This window comes from Mytilus edulis, chromosome 1, assembly GCF_963676685.1.
Source record: "Mytilus edulis chromosome 1, xbMytEdul2.2, whole genome shotgun sequence".
Taxonomy (NCBI): Eukaryota; Metazoa; Mollusca; class Bivalvia; order Mytilida; family Mytilidae; genus Mytilus; species Mytilus edulis.
Genome location: NC_092344.1, coordinates 19,912,012 through 19,937,738, shown reverse-complemented (window position 1 = coordinate 19,937,738; position 25,727 = coordinate 19,912,012). Strand labels below are relative to the sequence as shown.

The following is a 25,727-nucleotide window of genomic DNA, read 5'->3' as shown; positions in this document are numbered from 1 at the left end:
TATTGTTAATTATTGTTACCATTGCAAATTGGTTGACCGATGCGATGTGTGGGTGTCTAAACGCACTTACCACATATTTTGCAGACTTAGATCTTTACTCACCAGTATAGTGGTATAACCATATGGTATTTTGCATATTGTGACATTTTGACAGATTTGTAATTATCATAGCGAGTAATGCATACTGAGCATGAAACGTTTATCCAGTCGAACACAAAGTGTCACTCGATTGTATCTGTCGTACTAAATTTTCATCCTGGTATCTATGATGAAGTTCAAAAGAATTTCCTCCGTTTTTGTTTGTTTCCTTGGCTTGAGAGGTTTGCATATTTATAACTACTTTCGAGTTTATTTAATGTGTAAAAGAAGCTCTTTGATTTCTGTGCTTCAAATTCGTCCTTGGGTAATCGCCATGACACCCTTAGAGAGTTTGATTTAGAGTGACAGTTTCACACTGATTATACGGAAGTCGTTGCTCTATATATTAAAAATAATTTACAAAGGGGATAAACAAATTAGTTGAATTTTGGCTGATAATAAAGTATACAGCTGTTACATTATACAATATAATATTCGCAGTTGTCAATCCTTTACTGTAGTTTTAACAGTATTAAAACAGTTACTGGTTGTGTTATAATATTTGAATGACCTCTTGGTGTCTTTTGCTCCTTTAATTTTTTTAACACAAATTCCTATAATTGCATGTTATATTTTTTGTTAAAAAGTAACATTTTCTAGTGAGAATCTATAGACAATTTGAATGTAAGCGTCCATTATCTTACTATTTAAACAAGAGATAGGCAATTATAAACAGAATATATTGTGTAAATATATCCTGGTTAACGTATGATAAGTATGCTTTTATGATAATTGAATAATTAATTGTTGGTGGCATGGATTTTTTGCTAAATTTCGGTCTTTTAAAAAGTGATTTGCATATGAATTAAAACCAACTTATGATGATATATATAAACAGATCCCTTTTACTTCATATCAATAGCTTTAGAGATAATTTTTATTTGTGCGACACTAAGGCAAATAAAAACTAACATTTCATAACAAGCGTTTAAATGATTTATGACAATAAATAGATTTGGCATAGTTCAAATATGAATAACTATTTGAATGAAGTATCATACATGAATAACTTGTTTGGTTGGACGTTTAGGTTTTACAGTGTTGACAGTTTGTAACATAATATCACTTCGGTAAGACTCCCAGTCCACAGTATTCTGTAAACGTGATTGCATCTCTTCCTCTGATGGATAGGGACATAACTGAAAAAAGACACACTGGGTTTTAAAGATATATTGTATGTATATGCATTTTAATTAACAAAAGCATTACACAAAAATCCAAAATACAGTTATTAGTTGTACGACACTGATTGCATCGACATTTTTTATTTGTTTGTTGTATTGTTGTTCATTATCGTTTTGTATTGTCCCTTTCGGAAACTAGTATTTCTTGTTGCATTGCATTTAAGCGGGAGGTTGGCTAGCCATTAAAACATGTTTGACCCAACATTTTTCTAAAAATGTCCAGTACCAAGTCTTGAATATAGTAGTTGTTATAACATAGTCGTTTCAATGAATGTTGGTGTTTGTTTTTTGTAACAGTTCAGTGATTTTGTTGTTCCGTTGTGTTCCTTGTAAAGTTGATGTGTTTCCCTCAGTATTTTTATTGACCAAGATTTGTTTCAGATTTATGGCTATTGAACAGCGATATACTACTATTGCCTTTATTTAAAACGCAAGTGTTTATTTTTATTAGCTATAGTTTTAACTTACTAGGACACTGAATGATGCAACTACAAGCAACACATTTGATCAAGATATGCATTATTCTGTGACCATCTGTGAATATGTAGTGCTTAATTTACAGACTTTGAATGATGAATGTATCCTTTATAATTGTTTAAATTTCATGATGCCTCATATTTCACCATTCAATAAGACCCGATAGTTTTTTACATGTCGGGCTACGTGACTTTCTTGTTGTAGAGACAAAAAGTTATCAAAAGTACCAGGATTATAATTTATTACGCCAGACGCGCATTTCGTCTTCGTAAGACTCATCAGTGACGCATATATCAAAATAGATATAAAGCCAAACAAGTACAAAGTTGAAGATCATTGAGGATCCAAAATTCTAAAAAGTTGTGCCAAATACGGCTAAGGTAATCTATTCCTGGGACAAGAAAATCCTTAGTTTTACGAAAGTTTTGTATCAGGAAATTTATTAAAATTACCACATAATTGATATTCATGTCAACACCGAAGTGCTGACTACTGGGCTGGTGATACCCTCGGGGACGAAACGTCCACAAGCAGTAACAAAACGTTTTATTAAATCATCTAAAACAAACTATTGATAAAACGTTTATCTATAGTTGTTAATTTTTTGTTTCATTTTTGTCTCTTGTTGAGAGTTGTCTCATTGGCAATAATACCACATCTTCCTTTTTTTACATTGATATTTCACCTCATTCCGAAGTCTGTTTTTCAGATGATCTGTTGTATGTTGCATATAAAAATGTTTATCTATCAAGATACAGTCAGCACCATTGCTTACAACACAGAAGTTTGGCTGAGGTTCTAATATCAAATCTGCTAATCCCTGTAACCAGAGTAGAATATTGTGTTCTTATACGATGCGAAAAAAATATTTCTTTCTTATAGTTTGTACATGATAGAATGAAATTCAAAACAGTGTGGCTGTGGCCATTGATTGACACATTAAATTCATTCATTGACTGGGACAATTTAGGTGAACGTTTGTATTTAAAGACCACTGCTCACTATGTACTTTTTAAAGACACTTAAACTATGGGGTCACCAAAGGTTCTCAACACCTTAATAAAGTAATTCGAAAAATTAATCAGAAATAACACGATGTTTTGATTTATATCAATTATATAAATCAAAACATAAAGGTTATTCCTGATTGATTTTTCTAATTATTTTATAATTAAAGGCGTTAAGAAACCTTTGGTGACCCCACAGTTTAAATGTCTATCGTAGGTACGTCGTGAACAGTGGTCGTTACAGATAAACGTTCATGTAAATTGTCCCAGTCAATGGATGGATTTAATGTGTCAATCAATGGCCACAGCCACACTGTTTTGAATTTCATTCTATCATATTGTCGTCCTTATTATACAAGAGTTATTTGACACAGTTCATAAAGCAAACAACAAATGATTAATTACATTTTATTTTTGTTTGTGTATACTTTGTACAATTTTCCTCGAGTGTAGTGCACTTCGTAATAAGCCAAATACTCATTTCTGCCGATGTTATTGGTTTATCTCACATTCCCTTTGTTTTGAAAAAGAATGAGTAAGCTTTTTCATCAATTTGATTAAAACTATCCTATCATGTTATTATCGAATGACTAACATAATTGTAGGCAAAGTCAACTTTATTTATTTAATGAAAGCATGAACTCACTGTACTTATTCCCTTGTAGGCAGATTATGCATTACCTTAGATGAAAGGCAGATTAGACCAAACACAATTTAAAGCAGAGTTCGGAAGTCTCTATCTAAAGTTTTGCATGTACTCCCATGTACGTTGTTGTTTGTCTTTTTGTTATGGTTTTGACTGACTAATTCGGTCTAACCTTTGTATCATCTTTATTTTTCCCAGCTCATTTCAATTGTTATTTTAATATTTAAAAGATCAAAATTATTCATACTTACAAATACTTGACCTTTAGTTAGAGTTTGTATATTAACAAATTCTGGCTTTAAATCAGCTTCTGTGATATGGTCTGGATCCTGAAAAATAATCAGTTTCTAAATATAAAGTCTTCTATCATAAGAATCATTGCATTATCATGATAATTGTGGTACTCTATTATAAATATATTTCCTCGTTTTTTTCTTTTCCTTTTTGACTCATTTAAAGACACGCTAATACTGTATTCGTATTAAGAAGGCTTTTGTGCATATGTTTCAGGCGAATTCGATCAAGAATATCTCTAATGGAAATAATGCCAGTCAAGGAGTTTTATGGATAGATATAGGAGTGAAAATAAGGGCTACTTTAAACGTATGAAGGTGCATTGACAGGGAGCATCTACTCTCAATCGATATAGGAAGATGTGGTATGAGTGCCAATGAGACAACTCTCCATCCAAATAACAATTTATAAAAGTAAACATTATATGTCAGTGTACGGTCTTCAACAAGGAGCCTTGGCTCACACCGAACAACAAGCTATAAAGGGCCCCAAAATTACTAGTGTAAAACCATTCAAACGTGAAAACCAACGGTATAATCTATATATAAAAAAAGAGAAAAGCATGTAACATTGTTAGATACTTTTAAAGAGTATATTATTAAATATCACATAACTGTTACATTTTCATAGATGTCTAGTATTTTACCTTTCGTTTGATACCAGTATCTATATCATCTCTAAATGTTAATTTTTCTTCCTGGAATCCAATCATTTCTCTTTCTAACTCAATAATGCTCTCCTTTCTTCTTGTATCTAGAATGGTATTCATAATTTTTATTAAATAGATTTATGGTTTTAATGATGTTTGCAGCTTTCAAACAACAAACACAATGAGTAGAATTTGAAATTGGTGAATAGGAATATTTAAAGATTACAAGTAAATCAATTGTTTAAAAAGGGCAATAAATTGTGTTTCTAAACAATACACAAAGATTATGTCTTCAGTTGTAAAACTGATGGTGAACGGAAAAATGTATTTGAATGATAATTCAACTTAAAAATCAGGGGAATATACGTTTAACATGAGTTGAAAAAAATATCTTTGGCTTAAATAGGAGTAAACTTTACCTGTACTCAATAATAATTTTCCGGTACCAACTTCTTTTTTATTTTGTCGAGTATTATATGCATAGTCTACAGAGCCTTCTGTGTCTTCGGACAGAGTTGGTAAATATAATGTTTGTATATTCTGAAAAGAGCTGCGACTATGCTTTGTTCCTTTGTTTTCTGATGCAATATCCGGTAAACTAAAACTAGAGCGGTTGCTGGGCACTTCCGGTACCGACTCCATATATTTGCCATTAGTCATGTCTATATATTCAATTGCATTTATTGGATGTTTAAAAATTTTATATTTTCCCGGAAACTCTTCTAAATATTCATCATCAGTCTGAGCATTTCTTGTTGGTATATTTAACTCCGTTAAAGCTTGTCGTCTATTCATATCTTTTTGATCGGCCATGTCTCTTTTCTGTTTTTCAGACACAAATTCTGTTTTCACTAAAATAAATAAAGGCTATTGATGGCAGTTTAACCTTCAAATTGTAGAAATCAAACTTGTATTTGACTCCAAATTTAGTGTTTATAATAGAAATGTAATTAAATAAATGGTTGTTGTGGTTTATTGTAATTTAAATATATTTAAATTTGAAAGGACCGAAACGTTCTCTTAAAAAATAAAAGAAATGGAAAATATCTAAAAGCAATTGTGTTCTTTGTAGGAGAACCTGGTTTAAAATGAATGAATATTGAGTCTTATGTAGACGAAAGTCGCATCTGATGTCCCTATTTATACAAATACAAATACAAATATTTTATTGGCACAAACTCATCAACAATAAATGGTTAAGACCTATGGCATTACATATAACTATAATAATTGACATGGTAGAATGAAAAGTTCCATGATAACATATCATGCTATTATGAAAAGTTACGAAATGATGTATCATATAAGATCACTATTTCTTATATTTAGACACTCTGATATGAAAGAGGAAGACAGTCTAAGTAATAATGCTGAGCTATTATTAACCAATAGAGATATTTTTTCATCAACAGTAATGTTGTATTTGAAATATAACATTTATTTTATTTTCTAATATTTCTCGCTTTGAGGTAAATCTATTACATTTTAATAAGAAATGTTGTTCATCCTCAATTTCCTCATTTTTACAGACGGGACAGTATCTTTCCTCTCTAGGAATATTAAGATGTCTTCCCCTTTCAATCATTAAAGGATGAGCACTTATGCGTATTTTGCATATTGCTGCTCTATCATTTAAATTGTTTAGTGAATCAACATATGAAGTTATAAACCTGACATCTTGAATGAGTTTTGGCTAAATAAATACACTTTGTATACTAATGATGTGATCCTCAATATCAACACAGGGGAAACCGTATTGATTAATTAGCAGATTTTTATTTTTTTTTTAAAACCTGGCGAGTTCTGAGTTCTTAATTATTACTAATGAGTACACGATGTGTAATGACGACTCTAATGCCCCTAATGGGCTCAATTATTAAGCGAAATTTGTATTTTAAAACAGAACGCGAAATCGATTTGTTGCAATGAAATAGTTTTAAAGTGAGCACAACACTTTATCTACAGGTATAACAAAACAAAGTCCGAACACCTGCTGATTTCCAAAATGATAAACATAAGTGAACGGTACACGTAATAAACGAATATTTGTATCATTTTAGAAAAATATATGTTGCCAACAAGTTTTCACTGAGCTCGTAAACATGTACACGTACTATATGACATTAGAACGGCTAAGTGCTGTTTAAAATAAAACCACACAGAAATGTGAAATGAAATGGAGTCAACTTTCTTAGACAATTATTTGGATAGACTGTTTTTTCTTTTGTTTAATTTCTTATAAAAATTACTTCGATAATTGTTGAACTTTGTTATTTGCAGATGTCAAAAAAGTAAAATAACCAACAACAAAAAAACGAACTCCGACGAAAATTCTAAACGGAAAGTTCCTTAGAAAAAGGAAAAACCCAAAGCTTAAACACATCAAATAAATGGAGAACAACGGTCATATTCCTGACTTGGTACAGACATTTTCTTATGTAGAAAGAAATATTTGATGATGAATCTACCGAAAACATTGTTTTAGTACAAAGTTTTATTGGGTATGGAAAACCATGCGCTATTGCTCATTTTGCATTATAAATACAAAAAAAAAAGCAAATTTGTATTGTACAAGAAGGTGTGTGTGTTTTAACGGCATGATATCTTAAAGGCTTTAATATTTAAAATGTTTGACCTTTCACCTGTATCTAAATAACTGATCTGTTTGTAAGTAAAGCTTAAGGTTAAAGTTGATGCCGTTATCTATAAATTTTCTGGTATTTAGAATGTCAGTCAAGAAACAAAATTGTACCTTTATTTTTCCATTCAAATGGAGAAACTTTTTTCAGTTTCTTCAGTACACTTATACTGCCCTGAAATGAAGGGTTAGAATATTTGTTATTAAATATTAAGACACTTAATGCATTCTTCAAATTAATCATAAGCATATTTTAAAACAGTAAAGGGAAAGACCAGGAAGCTTTCAATGATTCGCAATAATCCAGGAAAGTTTTTTCATTAAAACTAGAGTAAATTGTAATTGATGCATCATTCAAAGATTATTTTTTTATGAAAAACATATGCTTATATGGACTTACACCACCTAACAACAGTTGTTCATTGGTTGTCGTTTGTTGATGTGGTTCGTAAGTGTTTCTCGGGTTTTTTTTATACAGATTAAACCGTTGTTATTTTTTTTTTTTTTTAATGATTTTGCACTAGTTGTTTTGGGGCCATTTACAACTTGCTCTTAGGTTTGATAAGCCGAGGGACATAAGATACCAAAGGGACAGTCAAACTCATAGATCAAAAATAAGCTGACGACGACTTGGCTAAAAAAGAAAAAGAGACAAATAATAGAAGACTAATTTAACCATATAATAAAATATCAATTTCTAATATATGGTTTTATTTTGTAACCCGGATTTGTTATCTCTCATCGATTAATGACTTTTGAACTGCGGTATACCACTGTTGCCTTCTTTACATTTGACCTGTACTACCACAGGGATACTATGAATATTTTATCCTTTTTAAAGTTAAGCTATCTTGAGTTTTATTGAGCAAGTTTCCCAGTTTCCAGTATTATAAACAACGTACATAGTGGAGGTTTGGTGATCGAGTGGCTGAAGAAGTTTATCTGCAGTGTTTACTAGCCTCTTTACTTTGAAACTGAGAGTTTGAAATCTGATCGTGGTGAGTTGTATTCGACTTAAATTTTTATTGGTAAGACTTCCCAATTTTTATACTGAATGTATATGATTTCTTCGGGTACACAAACCTCGGCCACTAATAAAAATTGTGCGTCTTGGTAAAGTGAAGGACACTGAGAGTCGCGTAAAATATTGAATAAGATACAAACAAATGAACAAATATGTAAATAGTGAACACCAAAAACATTTGTATTCAAGCAGACCTACTTTCAACAATTCATTTATAGCAATGTGTTTACTTACAGATTTGACAACAATGATCCAATCAAAATAATGCGTTTCCTTTGCTATTATATCACCTCTCCTGTAAAAATAAAAAAATATATTTACAAATGTGTTTTTTTACGTTTTGTCTCAACAAGGCCTTGTATAAACTCAGATGCAAAACTTAGTTTTTGAAACAATTCAAATATAAAGAGAAGAGTTTCTACTTTCAATATCTTGATGAACTGCCCCAGTCGATCAGTGATCATTGGGGAAACGCATCATGGGACATTGCAACGTGTAAATATTCGATTTGTGAGACATAAATATCGAACTCCCAGAAAAATTCGAAACGGAAAGTTACTAAGCAAATGACATAATCAAAAGCTCAAACACATCAAACGAATGGATAACCACAGTCATATTCCTGACTTGGTACAGACTTTTTTTTAGTATGTACAACATGTAGAAAATTGTGGATTTAACCTGGTTTTATTAACGCTAGCTTTTTTTTCGAAAAACTAAGGATTTTCTGATGCCAGGAATAGATAACCTTAGCCGTATTTGGCACAACTTTTTTGAATTTTGGATTCCCAATGCTCTTCAACTTTGTACTTGTTTGGCTTTATAATATTTTGATATGAGCGTCACTGATGAGTCTTGTGTAGATGAAACGCGCGTCTGGTGTACTATATTATAATCCTGGTACCTTTGATAACTATTTACACCACTGGGTCGATGCCACTGCTGGTGGACGTTTCGTCCCCAAGAGTATCACCAGCCCAGTAGTCAACACTTCGGTGTTGACCTGAATATCAATAATGTGGTCATTTTTTATAAATTTCCCGTTTACAAAGCTTTGAATTTTTTGAAAAACTAAGGATTTTCTTATGTCAGGAATAGATAACCTTAGCCGTATTTGGCACAACTTTTTGGAATTTTGGATTCCCAATGCTCTTCAACTTTGTACTTGTTTGGCTTTATAATATTTTGATATGAGCGTCACTGATGAGTCTTATGTAGACGAAACGCGCGTCTGGCGTACTAAATTATAATCCTGGTACCTTTGATAACTATAATTAGGCAAAGAAACACATGAATAATAGATAACAAAAGGCATCAGGTTTAAAATTCAACAAACAACCAAATGTATCAACAAAGATAAACAAAAAGGCATACAGACAAAGCACATTAGCAAAATCGAAAGACAAGAATTTAATTTTACCATATCACAATGAAAATCATGAATAGACGACTTTTGAATTCGCGCAAACCGGTGTAACTCGTTCACAAAGACCAACTCGAGATTTGTGTGTCAGTTTCAGAGCAAAACCGGTTAACAAAACTGTGACAATTATCATTATGGTCCATTGAATCTATAGTGAATTAAAGGAGTATGGTCAGTAAGACCCCTCTTTGGCCCCAAAATATAGCAGTTTTAGAAAATTGTGAAACTGTAATCTTTAAGCTATATTTTTGAAAGTAAAATGCTTCTGCTACATAAATATGAGCTGTTTTTGACAGTACAATGCACACATATCGCTTTGTAGCATCATTAAGTCATGCTAAATTACTGAAATCTTCATAATTTTAGCATTTTGGTTAATTTTTAGACGGTTTCCGTCTAAAATGAAAGTGGCCGCATTCGTGTTCATTCATAATATTGAATATGATATGAACACTTCGTTGTACAAAATATCTATGTCCTATTTTCTTAGTCTTTAGTTTCTATGTTGTGTCATGTGTAATTTTATTTGTCTCGGGGTTTTTTTCTTTGTTTGTAGCAATTGTGGTTTCAGTTTATTATCGATCTATGAGTTTGAATGTCCATCAGGTATCTTTCGTCCCTCTTTTTCAATTATATGTTTACTTACTTATAATAGTGAAACATGGTTTTATCTTTTATTTCTTTAATGAGATCTATAGGCCATCCACGTAAAAATGACAAACTTCTGCAACAAGAAATATTCTTTATGATTGGAATATCACATTATTCCTAATCAGACAGACATATATTATTTTTGAATTATAAATGCTATTTTAAATAACTGGTACAACAAGAGAGTCAAATGCCTTATATTCTTTTCATTAGAATAATGCTTTAGATCAAAAGACGAACAAGGATGCTTCTTATTTTAAAGTATGTTTTAAGTTATCACCGTACATTAAAAAAAAACATAAATCAAAATGTATCCTTTCATAACTTCTTTTTTTAAACTGTATTTTGTTGTCAAACAGATTCATATTGTTATTGGTGAGATGGAAATAACTACTTAACATTATATATAGGTCTACTAATGCCCGCGTTACACTGTCCCGATTTTTATATACGATAGACACCCGAATGCGAAAATTGTAAGTTCGTACGAAGTTGGTCCCGATCTCGTTAAAATACCAAAAAGTGACCGAAGCAAGTACGATGAATAACGAAGTCTATACGATGGTGCCGAACTTATATACGATAGCAATAGATGGACATACGAAGGTTAACCGAAGACGGGTATTTAAGCTTCGTATCTCAGCCGAAGCCTACACGATGGATCACGAAGGCTACACGATGGATTACGAAGGCTACACGATGGATTACGATGATGGCGCGATGGCCATACGATGTCTAAAAGATACGAACAGAATTTCGACAACATATCGTTTCTGTACAAGTCTGCCATGCATGGCGGGAAATCGATCTTTTTGTCTAATTCTTATAAAACTTAGTTTATTATCCCCTCGCCTACTACATGTAAGTTGCGTGTAGATACAATTGTTATGGACACTCTAGAACCAAAATACACAAAACTTGGTATGGTGTTACTCGTTAAGAATATCTTAAGCGCTATTGACTTTAAAGTTCAAAGGTCAAGGTCACAGTGGCAGTTGTATTACAAGGCAATATCGCCCTTGTGGACACTCTAAAACCAATATGCTTCAAAAGATTTTAACCACATTTGGTATATTGTTCCTCCTTGTAATGATCTGACATTTTTTACGTTCAAGACCAAAGGTCAAGGTCATGCATATGGACTTGTTTTTTCTCCTTGAAATAGCATAATACACAGGAAATTGGTTGCTCATTTTTAACCTGCTGGTTCTAAAGACAATATTAAAGGTATTTCCAGTTACTGAATGTTTTGGTTGATTTCTAAAAAAATAGTTTATGTATCAAATATGCATATTCAATTTACAATTTTCTGCATGTGTCATATACAAATATAGTGTCCATATTTGTCCCCAATATGTTATATACGAGGGGATGCCACGCTCGGCATTGCCTTGTTTGAACTGTAAAATGTGTGCACTAGTCTGAATAATCACCCATAATTATGCCCATGTTTACTGCTCTATCTTAAAGGTAAGGTAATGGGTTCGTTGATCCCTTTTAAGAAGAAAAAAAGAGCTCTTTCCAGGAGAATATCATAATAATATAGACAAAAGGAAGGATGTGGGGAAAGCAACAAATGCGGCAAACTATGACATATAGAAAACAAAATGGTTATGGAGTAAACATTTGTGTGACAACAACTCAGACGATACATAAAAAATCAGAAAAAAATGGTTTCCCTATATACGTGTACCTGCAGTGTTGGTGTACGAGGCGCGTTTATGATTTTCATTATGTCACTTGATATGAAAAATTGACAAAAAATAATATTTTACTTGTAAAAGTAAATCCTGAGCCTGTAATAGCTGCTCTTCTTGTTCCATTTGAATTAATAGAAACAACGCTGTCGCCTTTCTTGTTCTCATAGAATCATATGATATGAGCTCCATATTTTGTGAACGTCTTTCTTAACTGTCGTATTAGACTGACCAGTGCATATCGCGCATGGCACTTTAAATGTATTTTAGCGCGAAAATTAACTTTTACATTTAGCTGGATTTATTGCCGTCGTAGTTCCATCTTGTCGCCTTCGTACTCTTATTCGATGGCAACACGACGGGATTACGAGGTCTTCACGAAGTCGTGTTGCCATCGTAAGACCTGCGGGTATCTTCGTGATTCATTCGTGTAGACATCGCAATGTCAAAACTGCCCGATGGAAACGATGGAAACACGAATGCAATACGATGTGCAAAGATGCATTCCCGGTGACATTACGATGGTGAGGATGGTGATACGAACTCAATACGAACCTTCAACATCGGACGCACCTTCGGGGATTTTTTAACATGTTAAAAAATTTAGAACCCTTCCCGAAGTTGTCCCCGAAGGCTAGAAAAAGTGGCCGATGGTTAAAGATGGTTAAAGATGGCACTACGAATAGCCCGATCTGGATACGATCAGTCCCGATTTTGAAAATTTCCATTATCGTGTTGCCATCGGCGTAAAAATCGGGACAGTGTGACGCGGGCATAATTTAACACCAGCTAGGAACTGGTACCCTATCATTAATTCCAGAGGGTTTCAAGTGTCAGCAGTACCAGACAAATTATGAATGTATATTCTCATAGATATCAGAAAACCTCTTTCAACGGCCTGTACTAATAGCTAAAAATCATAAACAAGAAAAAAAACATAAAAACGTTCGAATGTTTTTTCCTGAAAAATAGCATTCATTTAACCCAAGTACCACGTGCCAATAAAGTGAAAGTGAAAGTGTATTCTATTGTCCAGTAGTCTAGCATACTTTAGAAACTGGTCTTGATCAGGATCATTTATACTTTTAACTCCACCAAGCATGAATATATTTTGGTAATCCTTCTTTGAAATGCTTAGTAATTCTGTTGGTTCACGGCATATAATGGTAGCTTTTCGTCTTGTTCCTTGTATGATTCCCAGTTCCTAGAAAAATCAAAACATTATTCATTGTAATTTTAGGAGGACAGTCTGGTTCAAAATTTAACTACATAATCTCTTCAGAAGAAATCACACACGGGAATATAATTAGGTTATCAAACACACTAAAAAAATCACGGAAACAACAAAATTATTAGACGTAATTTCTGAATGCTATCAAACTACGTATCTTTTGGGGCTTTTTTCTTCACTCTTTTGATTTAATCGTCACTAGTGAGTCTTTTTTGACGAAATATTGGTCTTATATGTATAAAAGTTGAATCCTGGTATCTATGATGAGTTTATTTATGTAATGTCAGTTCATCTGACTTCAACCGAATAGTGAACGTGTGTTGGTTATTGTGGAATCCAGTACTTCTACATATACCAAAGAAGTTTTTATGGACAAATTCATCACAGGATGTGAATATATGTATTACATGCGTGTATATTACTTCACACTTACACAGTTTCCCTCTGACAAATGCAGGACGAGACGTGGATATGCATTACTTAATATTACACCAAAGGAGTCCCTAGAAAATGCAGCTAGGCACGTACATATGTATAACTACATATTTAAATCAAAATGAAGGACGGGACGTGTATATGTATTACTTCATACATACACCAAAAGAGTCTCTCTTGGACAAATGCAGGACGGGGCGTGCGTATGTATTACTTCAAACGTACACCAAAAGAGTGTTCCGTAGGCAAATGAAGGACGGTTCGTACACATGTATTTCTTCAAACGTACACACCAAAAGGAGTTTCGCCTAGACAATTAAATAGTGGCGTGCATATGTATTACTTTATACTTACACCAAAAGAGTCTCCCTTGGACAAATGCAGGACTGGACGTGCATATGTATTACTTTCGTCCATCTTCATAACTACAACTGTAATAAAGTAAGATTTTGATTTTGAATATGTACAATTAAACAAACAAGTTTTTATAATATAGATATAATTAGGTTTTTGTTCCCATGTAAACGAATAATATCCTTTTTTACTGGTGTGAATAGTCTGTTTTATCGTTTAGACAATTTCGGGACATAGATGTGGAAATCAAGATATTTGTTCGAACTTTGTCGTCTCTGTGTGAATTCATTCCCTTCTCGTTTTAAAGCTCGTCCGTTTTTGTCTAGTGAATCATTTATGTCAATTTCTGATGGATTGTCGTCCAACTAACACCAAATCTACCCCCACATCTCATTTTACTTGTATGGAAATGCAAAAACTAAAAGATTGCAAGAAACAAATTTTAACCACCGATTCGTGTTTCGCTGTCACGCAATTTGAAGGTAATCGTTCAAGTAATATGGGTGCTCGTTATATAAAGTATTTAAAATTGTATTATATACAAACATATCTATATATTACAACGCTTAAGCACTTACCATCCCCTGATAATATGAAGTAAAATGCAGATGGAGGATGACCCTGTCGTACGATGATTCTCTTGGCTTCATATCTAAAACAAATCATATACATGGTTTTTTTTAAAGTTTTTTTTATTGATTACGATAGAATTACTGATGAATGATGTGTTGTACAAAATTTGCGATGTTTGGGGTAAAAGAGCCATATTAAACTGTAGTGCGCACTACTCGTATTTCACATTTTATTCTTTTCCAAGGACTTTAAAATGATATGACTAATTAAAGACTAATTAGTATTTAAAAGAACACACTATGTTATCAATGCTGTACAAACCGATTCAAGACTGTGACATAAACTATTCTTTTCTGACGAAGTTCAATTAAAGTAAAATAATTAAATATTACAAAGTAAATTGTCAACGAACTTTCAACACGATTGATTCTTCGTTCTTGACTAGATGTATATATTAAATGTACCATTTAGATCTGAACAATAACTTATAATAAATAAAGCAAAAAGCAGCCACCTACTACATAATAACTAAGTGATAGGCCTTGTCAATCCTCCTTAATTAAATTTATGTGATTTGCTTCGTTTTGATGTAGAAATACAGAAAACAACACAAATATCAAGGCCGTACAGGAAAATATTTTATACAGCTATATCAATTTTTAAATCACGTTTATGTGGATTTTGGAGGAGGAGAATGACCGTTTCAATATCATTTCACTGATAAATGAAGTTATGATAGGTAGGTAAAAAAAGGAACGAGAAAAGAAGTCCCATATTTTAAACCCTTCAATTAAAAAAAAAATAAAATCGAATGAGATCATAAAAAAACAACATTCTATTCAATTCTATATAATGCTATCCTGCTGATGTCACAAGACGGTATCTGTCATATCTGTTATAATTTGAATAAATATGTCTATATCTATGACGTAATAGATCATTTAACAAAACTTAATTGCGAGAGCAATGTCAAGGGCTATCCTTAGCTCTAAGTAGTAAAAGTCTGAAGTCCTTTCATTAATGTTAATGTATTGTGTAAGATTAAAAAGTCTGGTTATTTATTAAATGTACAAACATATTTAATTTTCAGATAGATGACCAGAAATTTTTGTTGTAAAATTCTTTATTGGTGCAATTGAATGTACGCAAACAACATTAGACTGTAAAAGATACTAAAACTATAGGCCGTTAGTTGTCTCGTTTGAATTTTGTTACATTTGTTATTTCTGGGGCTTTTATAGCTTACTGTTAATTAGTTCTCTTGTGGACAGTTGTTTCATTGACAATCATACCACATCTTCTTTTTTATATTTACTTTAATCAGCGCATTTATGATCGAAATATTACAATAAAATAATGTTTTGAGATAGATTGTTGCTCATATGTTAATTTTACCTTCAAAAATTCTAAACATGAATACCAATTTCTGACCGTATAAGGTCTATCTAGTGTACGTCAATTTTCTTTCGAAGTCATCCATTTTTTTAAGTTAATATGTACCTTTCATATACTCCAACCTCTGCTATTTTCCTCTGCATCCTAGCGGGATAATCCGATATAGATCTAATGTTCCTAAAAGCTATCTGTGCCTAGTTAAAATAAGCATAACATTATTGAGGGTGGTAAAGGGGTTTTTTCGTGCAACTTGTTTTGCCATTTTTATTTCACGTGCAGCCGTGAAAAAGGTTCGTTATTCACCGTGTTTCGTGAAATCGGTAAAAAGATCAACGTGCAAGACATTTTTAATTGTTCATTCATCGTGAAATGGCAATTTTATTTCGCGTTCTTCCGTGCAGATACCCCCCTTTACGCCCCTCATTATTAAGTAAGACCCAGAAGAATATTTTACATTTCATTCCATAACTAGGAGTTTATATATCTTTTTATCATACTCGACGGTAGCAAAACTATCAAAAGTCACAATCAGATTGCTGATCAGAGTAGAAGTTACTGTTGTTAGTTTTGACACAGTATGATGGGACGTGTTCCAATATAGTTAGTAGTCGAAATCATTCCATGTTACTCCATCAAACACAGTGAAAGTGATCGAGTTCCTACAAGTAGAAGTGGACTCAATTTTCACTGAATGTGTCTCAACAAAACACAGTAAGATTGAACGAGTCCCTTCATGCAGTACTAGTAGTCGGTCTCAGTTCAATGTGCCTCAACAAAACACAGTAAGATTGAACGAGTCCCTTCATGCAGTACTAGTAGTCGGTCTCAGTTCAATGTGCCTCAACAAAACACAGTAAGATTGAACGAGTCCCTTCATGTGGTACTAGTAGTCGGTCTCAGTTCAATGTTGCTCATTGAAACAGAGTAACATTGAATGAGTCCCTATCGGTAGTGGTCGTAGATTTCATTTTGCTAATTAAAACATGTAGCAAGATGAACAGAGTATATTGGTCGTAGATAAGAACAATCTAGTTGTATTCGTATACATATAAGATGCCGTGTGTTTCTTCTGTGTTATTTAATGATCATGTTGCTTTCACTGAAACTAGTGGCAAACTCATAATTCTTTACAGCTTCATAACAATTATGATTGCATCAAAATCATTTATAGGGAATGAAAACAAGTCATGTTAATATATAAACATGTTTTCTATCAGCGCACTTCAACTGGAAAAGTAATGTCCATGGCAAATAATTCCTTCAACTTTTGTTTTCTTTTGTATATTATTATTTGTTTGCTTATTATTCTTTATAATTTTTCTCAAATGGATCAATACTATGTGATATTTATAAACTTACAGAGTAAATATCATGAGTAGTTCTGTCTTGGCTTTCTTTACTTAGTATCCGCTTTGTTTCTTCTGTTAAACGCATCTACAATATATAAACATGATGGTGCTGAATACCAGGTAACACCACACAAATAAAATTTAAAGATTGGAAGACTCAAAACTTTATCTGTCATCAATAAGCTTATGAATATTAAGATTTGATTCCTAATACTTACAGATTTATTAGCTTTAAACTTTGAGGGATCAAACATGAGGTCTATTGGATTATCATAATCTCTGAAATGTAGACCTTTAATGAAGGGTGATACTTCGTCGTCATTTTCTCTATTCCTGTAATGCAAAAAAAATATCATTCTACGGTGGAATAAGTTACATTCTCAATATCGATGGCCTGAACAACCACAATGCATGTTGGAGTAGGTCCGGTAAGGACTGATTTTGGCCTCAAATTTCAGGTTCATCTGACGAAAGATTTTGACCACTTTTTAAACACTTAAGTGTCTATTTTATTTGAATTAATTAGTTTATGTGAAAGATTTTAACAGATTTAGTCATAAAAACGATCCGATTCAAGCTCAAATATGAAAAATCTACCTAATATGCCGAAAAATGTCACTTTTCAGATGGTTTTTGGTAAAAATGAAAGTGGCCGCATCCGTGTTCATCCGCAACCTTTATATATGTTATGTATTATCATAAAAGACAACGTACATTTCAATATTAAGGATGAACACGAATGCGGCCACTTTCGTTTTACACGAAAACCGTCTAAAATTTAACTAAAATGCTAGAATTATGAGGATTTCAGTAATTTAGCATGACTTAATGGTGCTAGTACCGGATATATGTGCATTGTATTGTCAAAAACAGCCCATATTTATGTAGCAGAAGCATTCTACTGTCCAAAAAATAACTAAAGGTTTACATTTTAACAATTTTGTAAAACTGCTATATTTTGGGGCCAAAAAGGGGTCTTACTGAACCTACCCCTTTGTCCATATAAGTTCGTCGGTGTCTTTAAGGTTATAAGGAAAAGAGTAAACACTGGATAACAATTACATTATTTTTATCGGGGCGTCGGAAATATACAGACACATATTAGTTCAATCATCGATGTTTCGATTTTACACAGAAAAATATTTAAAAGTGTGTTTTACCTTAATGGTCTAGAAAGGCAAAAAAAGAAATGTTAATCGCAATTAAACATCCCACGAATGAGTACTGTTTGTCTTTGAGTGAATGTCTGCATTTTTAGGAGAAGGATTAGATGTTAGTGATTTGTATGCTATTTATTTTCTATTGTCCCATTTAGTGGAAAATTATTATATACTTTTAATGTATTTATTGAGAAATATCATTTGCTGTTGTTTTGTCACGGAAAATACAATGAAAATGAGATAGAGATTGGGTCAATTGAAAGTTAAGAGAACTTTGGTTCTTCAATGCGTTCCAACTTGAGTGTATTGTGAATGCCTTGTCCTGTATTTAAAAAATTTAGTTTGCTTCGAATACTTTATAAACCATTCGGAATTTTATTAAAAAATAATAATAAATGACAAGAAATATATTTAGGTTTTATGCAGCAATCGATGCACACTGGCTTTGATTGATATCTGCCAAAATTGTTTTTGTTTATTGTTTTAGCATAATTAAGGTCGTAGATTTACCCTGGTATAGTTTCATTTTGTCATCCCTGGGATTTTTGTAACTTTCTATACTAGTATTGATTTACTCATTGTTGAAGGCCTTACGGAGATCTGTAGTAATTAGCACCATTTTCTTTTGGTCTTTTTGAGGATTATTTTTACATCCGTGTCCTTCTTCTCATATTTATCACTAAAACATCCGATGATATACCCAGTTTCAATGTGCCTTCATATATCTTGTTCAACAAAAAATAACGAGAGAGTTCAGTACTTCTACTCAACTGACCTGAGGCTATGCATATTCATCAGACGTATACAGTAAACTGTCATTTTACCAGCAAGTCGAAATAAATGGAGACAAGCCTGAAAAAGATATAGAAAGACTTAACTTTTTATAGATAACTCGTTAACTGAATCATGATGAATGTTCTATCCTGGTAAAATGTATATACAATTTTTGGTTCCAGTTGTCCTAATGATAAAATAAAATGATCGGTTTTATACGTTGGACCTATAACCTTGAATAATAAAGGTTGAAACTTTTTTCATTCTTTTGTCGAAATACAAGTGCTGTCTGTCTGATAAAAAATAACCTTTTTACAATAGAATAAAATACATTTGTACACCCTGGAATCAAAAACCCAGAAGTTTGAAAGTGAATTTTTCATGCCAGAAATGCATTTGATCCAAAAGTCCAATCTTTAACCTAAAGAAAGATTAGAAAATCACAAGTCCGCTCTGCCTTATAGAAATGGAGAAAGCCGACTACTGAGAGTCATTGAAACTGCACATGTACAGAGATTTAAAAAAAATGAATTACTGTTCGGAGAAGTTACCAGGAATCATAAACACTTCAACAAATGTTACAAGTACTAACTGGACACAAGACTTTGATAGAACATATATTAGAAATGAATTTAAAGAAATAAGAAGTCCCCTTTCTTTTACATAGCTAGTCAAAATCACTAGTACTTTCTCTGGTCTAATCAATTTTAATTCCCCATATCCTGATACATTTCAACTGATATTATTGTTGACAGTACCGTTTTCTAAATGTATAATGTTTGTCAATGAACATCATAGATACATGTATCATCTGAAATGCCTGTAAACGTTGTCGCAGAGAATCCTATCAAATAGTCCCAGTACTTTAACGAAATTAAAGTTTATTATTGCATATTGAGTGTCAATGTATATCACAGATGATCAATACTTAAGACTCGAATTTATCTGATAAAATCTTTTTTACTTATTTGCTTACATAATGTTCATGTTATGATTGTAATAGATATTTCATTCATTCTAATATTTACATTTGAAATCCAAACGTACTACATTGTGTAAAGTGTCACTTGAACCAAGGAACGAATTGTAGAAACATTGCATTATATCTTTATTAAAATTTTAATATATTATATAAGTCGTTATCTTTTTAATAATTTGTATTTAAAAATGACAACTGCTGTGATTTTTCATTTCAAATTACATATAATTTGAGAAACATCAAACCATAAAAAAGTTAAAAAAAAATTGAAACTGTTTAAATAACGTTTCTTGAAAACACTTGAATACTTTTTCGTTCCAGATCTGTTGAAATTATACCACTCAAAAATTTACAAGGTTGCATAGGTGCATTTTAATTTGATTGTGTTCTTAAATTTCCAATGGAAATGTTCTTAATGCGATCACAAATGTCAAAATAAATATTAAGGACACCGATCAAAGAAAATAAATGTTTATATCAAGGACAAATAGCACTTGGAACCTGGGATTAGATACTCAAAGTTGTCCTCGATACAATAATATCTGATAGTTGAAAAGAGGGATAAAATTTTTATTATTTTTTGAAATTTAAAATTTCGCTCGGAGAATTTAGTTATAACACTTTGAATAGATGTTTTCTTAAAGTTTCAAGGGGGACATTTTTTCTTATTGTCTAGGGATTTTGGAGTACATGTATGTTTAACCATTGCAAATTTAAGAATAAATCAAATCAAATGAACCTAGGCATCCTTGTACATACTTATTTGGTTTGTTTATAAGATGTTAACTTTAAAAACTGTGAAACATCATTCTAATTGATAAAAAAACAAGTCAATATTATTTGTTTACGAACAAAATATGAAACAAAAACAAATTTCATGAAAAATGTGATGTCATTTATAGAATAAGATATCAAATCAACTAAAATTCAAGATTTATTCATCTGCAAAAGTATTGTGCTAGGGTGTGTTGCCTCATATTATCGGTTTGCTTGGAAAATTTATCATTGTTTTAAAGAAAATCGTCCTTTTTTCGGTAAATTGTATACAGCTGTAAAGAATTATACACTTCGTTTCTACATACTCTGGATCTGCCCCCTAAAACGCAGGAATTAAGTGAAAGAAAAGGGATGGTCGACTCGGTGTTAGAATTCTGTGTTTTACTAGGGTAATTTGTTTCCTTTCGGATATAACATGGTTTGTGGGATAGCACGATAAATCCGTCCCGTAGTTTTTGTACAAATTAACTAGTAATGTAACAAGCTATCCGCCGAATTTCAAATAAAGTGGATTTAAGCAATTATAGGCAACCATATGGCTTTCCACAATACGAAAAAAACCCTACTGAAATCAAATATCTCTGTTCTATCATTGCGAAAAACCGTCTGTCTTATTTTAGAATGAGTATACTTTGAAGACAAATCAATGGCACACCCATTATACTTGGTTTGTATTATATGTCCACTTAAATTACATTAATCATATCTGCTGTTTATATATATACAAGCAAACAATTTAGTAAAATAAATAAAATATCGTTGAGTTTCCTATATGTTAATCAATATTTTTGTAAACTATTCAAAAACAGGAAGCTTTCAACTTTGTTTTAAATAATTGGTATTTGCAAAAGGGTATATTTAAAGACAGTTTATTTGTATTTACAAAGGCGATGGATTTTTCTAAAGTTGGGCTATGAATAGCAAATACTATTTACGAAAGGCTGGCTTAATGTTAAATATTCTAAAAAGAAGTACTTGTTTGTAGAAGAATTAACAAGAAAGTCGAAAATAGATTGTGGACGGTTTTTCAAATGTTTATTAAAATCCAAAAGACAACTTGACAAGATTTCATGGCTATAATTAATAAGAAAGTCGAAAATATGCTGTGGGCTGGACGGTTTTACATGTTTATAAATATTCAACAGACAATTTGACAAATTTTCATGGCTAAGAAATAACAAGCCGTAATTTCCTAAACAGGGCTTGATCGCTAGAATGAGATTTGTTTATCTCTCTAAAGGAAAGTAGGACCTTTGAACACGGTTGTATCTAATATGAAAGCATGAAACAGCTATCAATCCGATCTAAATGATTGTAAGAGAACAAAATTTTCCTTAAACGGGTTTTGAATAGTTCATTTCCAGATTCTAATAGTTAATTTTCTTTCTGTTTAACCAGTAATGCCCATTTCTGTGTAAGCATTACAAAATGTGTCAAAATTTACAACGTGTAGCTCGAAAACAAGCTCGTTAACCTTATATACTAGTATATATAGTATACATTGTATTATTATTTTGAAAATATTAAAAGTAATTTGGGGAAATGAATGAAAAAATGCTATCATTGTGTCAGTTAAAAAAAACTATATTGAATATAAACTGAGATTAATTGGCTATGTATTACACGTACGCATAAATATCTTTTCTTGCAATATTGTATAGTTATAACCAGTCTAATTTTAAGTAGAACCAAATAAAATACCATTCTCTTAACTAAATTTTATAAAAATTTAGCAAAATACAAAGGTTAATTACATTTTTTTTTCTTTCAAGTTTGTATTGTACAATATTTTGTCTGAATTGTGTAATTGAAATATGGCACTTCAATTATATAAAAACAGATAACTCTATAAAATGTAAAATAAATCAAATTTGCTTGTTAAATATTAATGAAATTTTAATATAATGTAAAAATAATAGAATTCTTCTTCTTGAATGTTTCCGATTGCTGTCGATTCTCTGATTTGTTATTTTTTGTGCTATAGAATTCTACATGAACGACACTCATAAAGAGATGACATCAAATTTGTCAACAATATCTACGGAAATGAAACTAAACACTTATTATAATGTCTATAGTTTTTAGTATTTGTTATACCGGGGTAGTTGAATTCAAAATGGTTTTCATGAAACATTATGGCCATGAGTGAAGGCTTATGGTTCTCTTTTTATTGCTCAAAATAATAACAAAATTTGCTAGTAATTTGTTTTCTTTGCTTTTTGCTTTATAATGTAAAGATAGTTAGAGCAGAATAGTTTTCAAAATGTGTTGTCGTGGTTTCATGAACGCAACGAGCGTTGCTTTTGATTTCATTATCATAAAATAAAAGTAAAGTCCCTATGTATTATTGTCATTTGTTAACACCGTTACTAAATTATCATCAACACACGGAAACCACTCTTTTTAAATACATAAGGTTAAAAACCAATATATAGATTTTTTGAAAAAAAGTAAGATTGTTATCATCTTCATTTGGTGGCTAGTTGTCTAAATGGCAATCATATCACATCTCCTTAATTTATATTGTCAATTTGATATGTCAGGCTCTTAAAACAGACTAAGTCTAGAACTGTTTTGAATAAAGGTAAATACCTATTATCAACACCAAATTCCAAAAAAATACAAAAAAATCCTAGCATTTAGATATCACACAATCATGTTCCACTTGTTTAGCCATGATACCAGAACTAATGTTAGTACGTTTGTATATACTCTTTAGTTTTATCATCAAAGTGGACAAACGTATGGAACATAAAAATTAAGTTCTACAAATTCCCTCTCAAGTTTAATCAGATAAGATCCAAAATATATAGTCTTGCTACAATTATCAATTGCATTACAGCATATAAGCATAACGAACAATATCGAGGTGTGGGTTAAATGTTAACGTTTTTGAATTGAAAGAAAATTGTAGAGTTTGATTCACCAATTTAACATTAGAGGAGGCCTTGAGAGAGATTATTGAATTATACTGTTTCACTCAAACATATTTATAATTGAGGTACAAACGACTTCAAGGAAAGTATTTATTGCAATGGACACTTCATCACGTCAAGAATTTAAAAGGGTCCCTGCATGGTAAATAATTATTATTTAAATAAATATTGACAGATTGCTGCTTGTTCAAAGTATGCTTGACAATTCTCTGTCAAATTTAAAGGGACTATGTTGATTTGAAAATACCCACAACATATTATTAACACCAATTTACTCCTCTGGACAACTAAATTTTATCGAAATGACAATTTATGTAGTTAATACACATTAGCATGAAACTTACACACAAACCTATGATATGCCAACATCAATTATTAGTTTTCTTTAAGGGTTTTTGTAAATCATTATTTGGACTATTTGTATGCACGTTATAATACACATCAAACTTCATACGTGTAAGACAGTCATTGATTTTGATTAATTTATTGTTGGTGTTTAACGCCACTTTCAGCAATAACGGCTATATACGGTGGCCACCAGCTTTTATTTCTGGAGGAAGCCGGATTGCTTTGAGAGAATTACCGACCTTCGCCATGAAAACTGGAACTCTTACTTAATCGAGATTGAAATCGAACGCACCTGCTAAGTGCAGGCTTCGAACTAATATCTTAACTCCACAAAATTCTCCTAGAAGGCTGCTGTCAACCACTATGATTCATTGTAATCAAACTGTTTAAGTTAGATGTTCTTTGAATGGTATTTTATCACATGAAGAGTATATAAATATCAAATTTATAGACCATTTAAGAAAAAAAAAGTTATTTGAAAAGGAACAAATATTCATCCTCCTATATCTATTGATATTATTAAAAATCTTTTCTAAAATTATATAAACTATGTTTCCTAATTTTAATCATTTTCACTCTGCTTGTATTTATAATATTTATTAGCCTTTAATCGAACTGACCTGAGCAGCATCCTGTTTTTGCTTTGCAAGCCTCTGTTTTCTATTTTCCATCAAATCCCTAGACATTATACGTCTTAAAACACCAACAAAGTGTACTTTTCCTTGAAGAAAATCCCACTTATTCTTAGTCTCACTAAATTTATCTATTCCGCCTCCTCCGTTTAATTTATCATTCAGTAAATCCCAGTGGCTCCTTTTTCTTTGAGCCTGGAAATCTTTTTTGACTAATTCTGCGTCACTTCTTGTGGTTCTAAGATTCTTACGTTTTCCTCTAGACTGGGAAGTATCTACAGTGCTGTCACTCTCTGAGTATCTAGATCGACGACCTATAGGTGTTGACCCATCAGGGAAACTCCCACTTCTGTAACTTCTATCATCACTAACACTTCTCCTAACAGATTGTCGACTTCTGTTGTTCTGATTATTGTATTGCTCGGGCCAATCCCGGTCAAACGATACCCGTTTGTAAACACAATTTCCTTTCTTTACTTCTAAATTTGACATTTTATTTGCTCTTTGGCTTCTCTTTTAACAAACAGTAAGTTTTCTTATTCAAATATAGACCTTCATATATTTGCTTTCATACTTATCATAATTCAAAATGACAGTTTCAAGATCGACTTACTTTTAATTAACATTTCTCCCTCTTCTTTGAATTAAAAATATTGTAAGTCCTTAAAAACCATTATATTTTAAAATGTCCACTAATGTAACACCTTCAGTGGAGTTAGTACTATACTACCTATATGTGTATATATACATATATCTCTCTACTTTTAACGAAATAAAAAGACAGTACAATATCAAATGATATAAAATGGCACGTTTGTATCACTGTTGAGATTTAGTTATGTCAATATTTCGGAATGATAGTAGCGCAAGGATCGATCATTAGATAAATCCGAATGTGTACCGTTTGATCAAATTACATATTAACAGGTGAAATCTTAGACAATTTTCTCATGTAA

The 25,727-nt window shown here is 31.8% G+C and overlaps 1 protein-coding gene across 1 annotated transcript; it reads right to left on the bottom strand.

Annotated features, from left to right (window-relative positions):
* Window positions 1-1,060: 1,060 nt before the first annotated feature.
* Window positions 1,061-25,656, bottom strand: LOC139526619 (cGMP-dependent protein kinase-like). The gene is made up of 16 exons (XM_071321781.1): window positions 24,760-25,656; window positions 19,101-19,177; window positions 17,384-17,498; window positions 17,176-17,250; window positions 15,922-16,010; window positions 14,427-14,500; window positions 13,849-13,925; window positions 12,878-13,032; window positions 10,127-10,204; window positions 8,292-8,352; window positions 7,148-7,208; window positions 4,815-5,246; window positions 4,393-4,499; window positions 3,704-3,781; window positions 2,485-2,619; window positions 1,061-1,277 (listed from the first exon to the last, which is right to left on the bottom strand). Exons 1-16 carry the CDS (start codon window positions 25,261-25,263, stop codon window positions 1,134-1,136), a joined length of 2,262 nt encoding a protein of 753 aa, XP_071177882.1. The 5' UTR covers window positions 25,264-25,656; the 3' UTR covers window positions 1,061-1,133.
* Between the last annotated feature and the right edge of the window lie 71 nt (window positions 25,657-25,727).

Excerpts from the sequence above, each read along its gene's own strand:
- LOC139526619 (XM_071321781.1), bottom strand. The coding sequence starts at position 25,263 with ATGTCAAATTTAGAAGTAAAGAAAGGAAATTGTGTTTACAAACGGGTA. Across the intron at positions 17,251-17,383 it reads AGTTTAAAGCTAATAAATCT|ATGCGTTTAACAGAAGAAAC; the intron begins GTAAGTATTAGG and ends TATATATTGTAG. Across the intron at positions 8,353-10,126 it reads ACCATGTTTCACTATTATAA|GAGAGGTGATATAATAGCAA; the intron begins GTAAGTAAACAT and ends TTATTTTTACAG.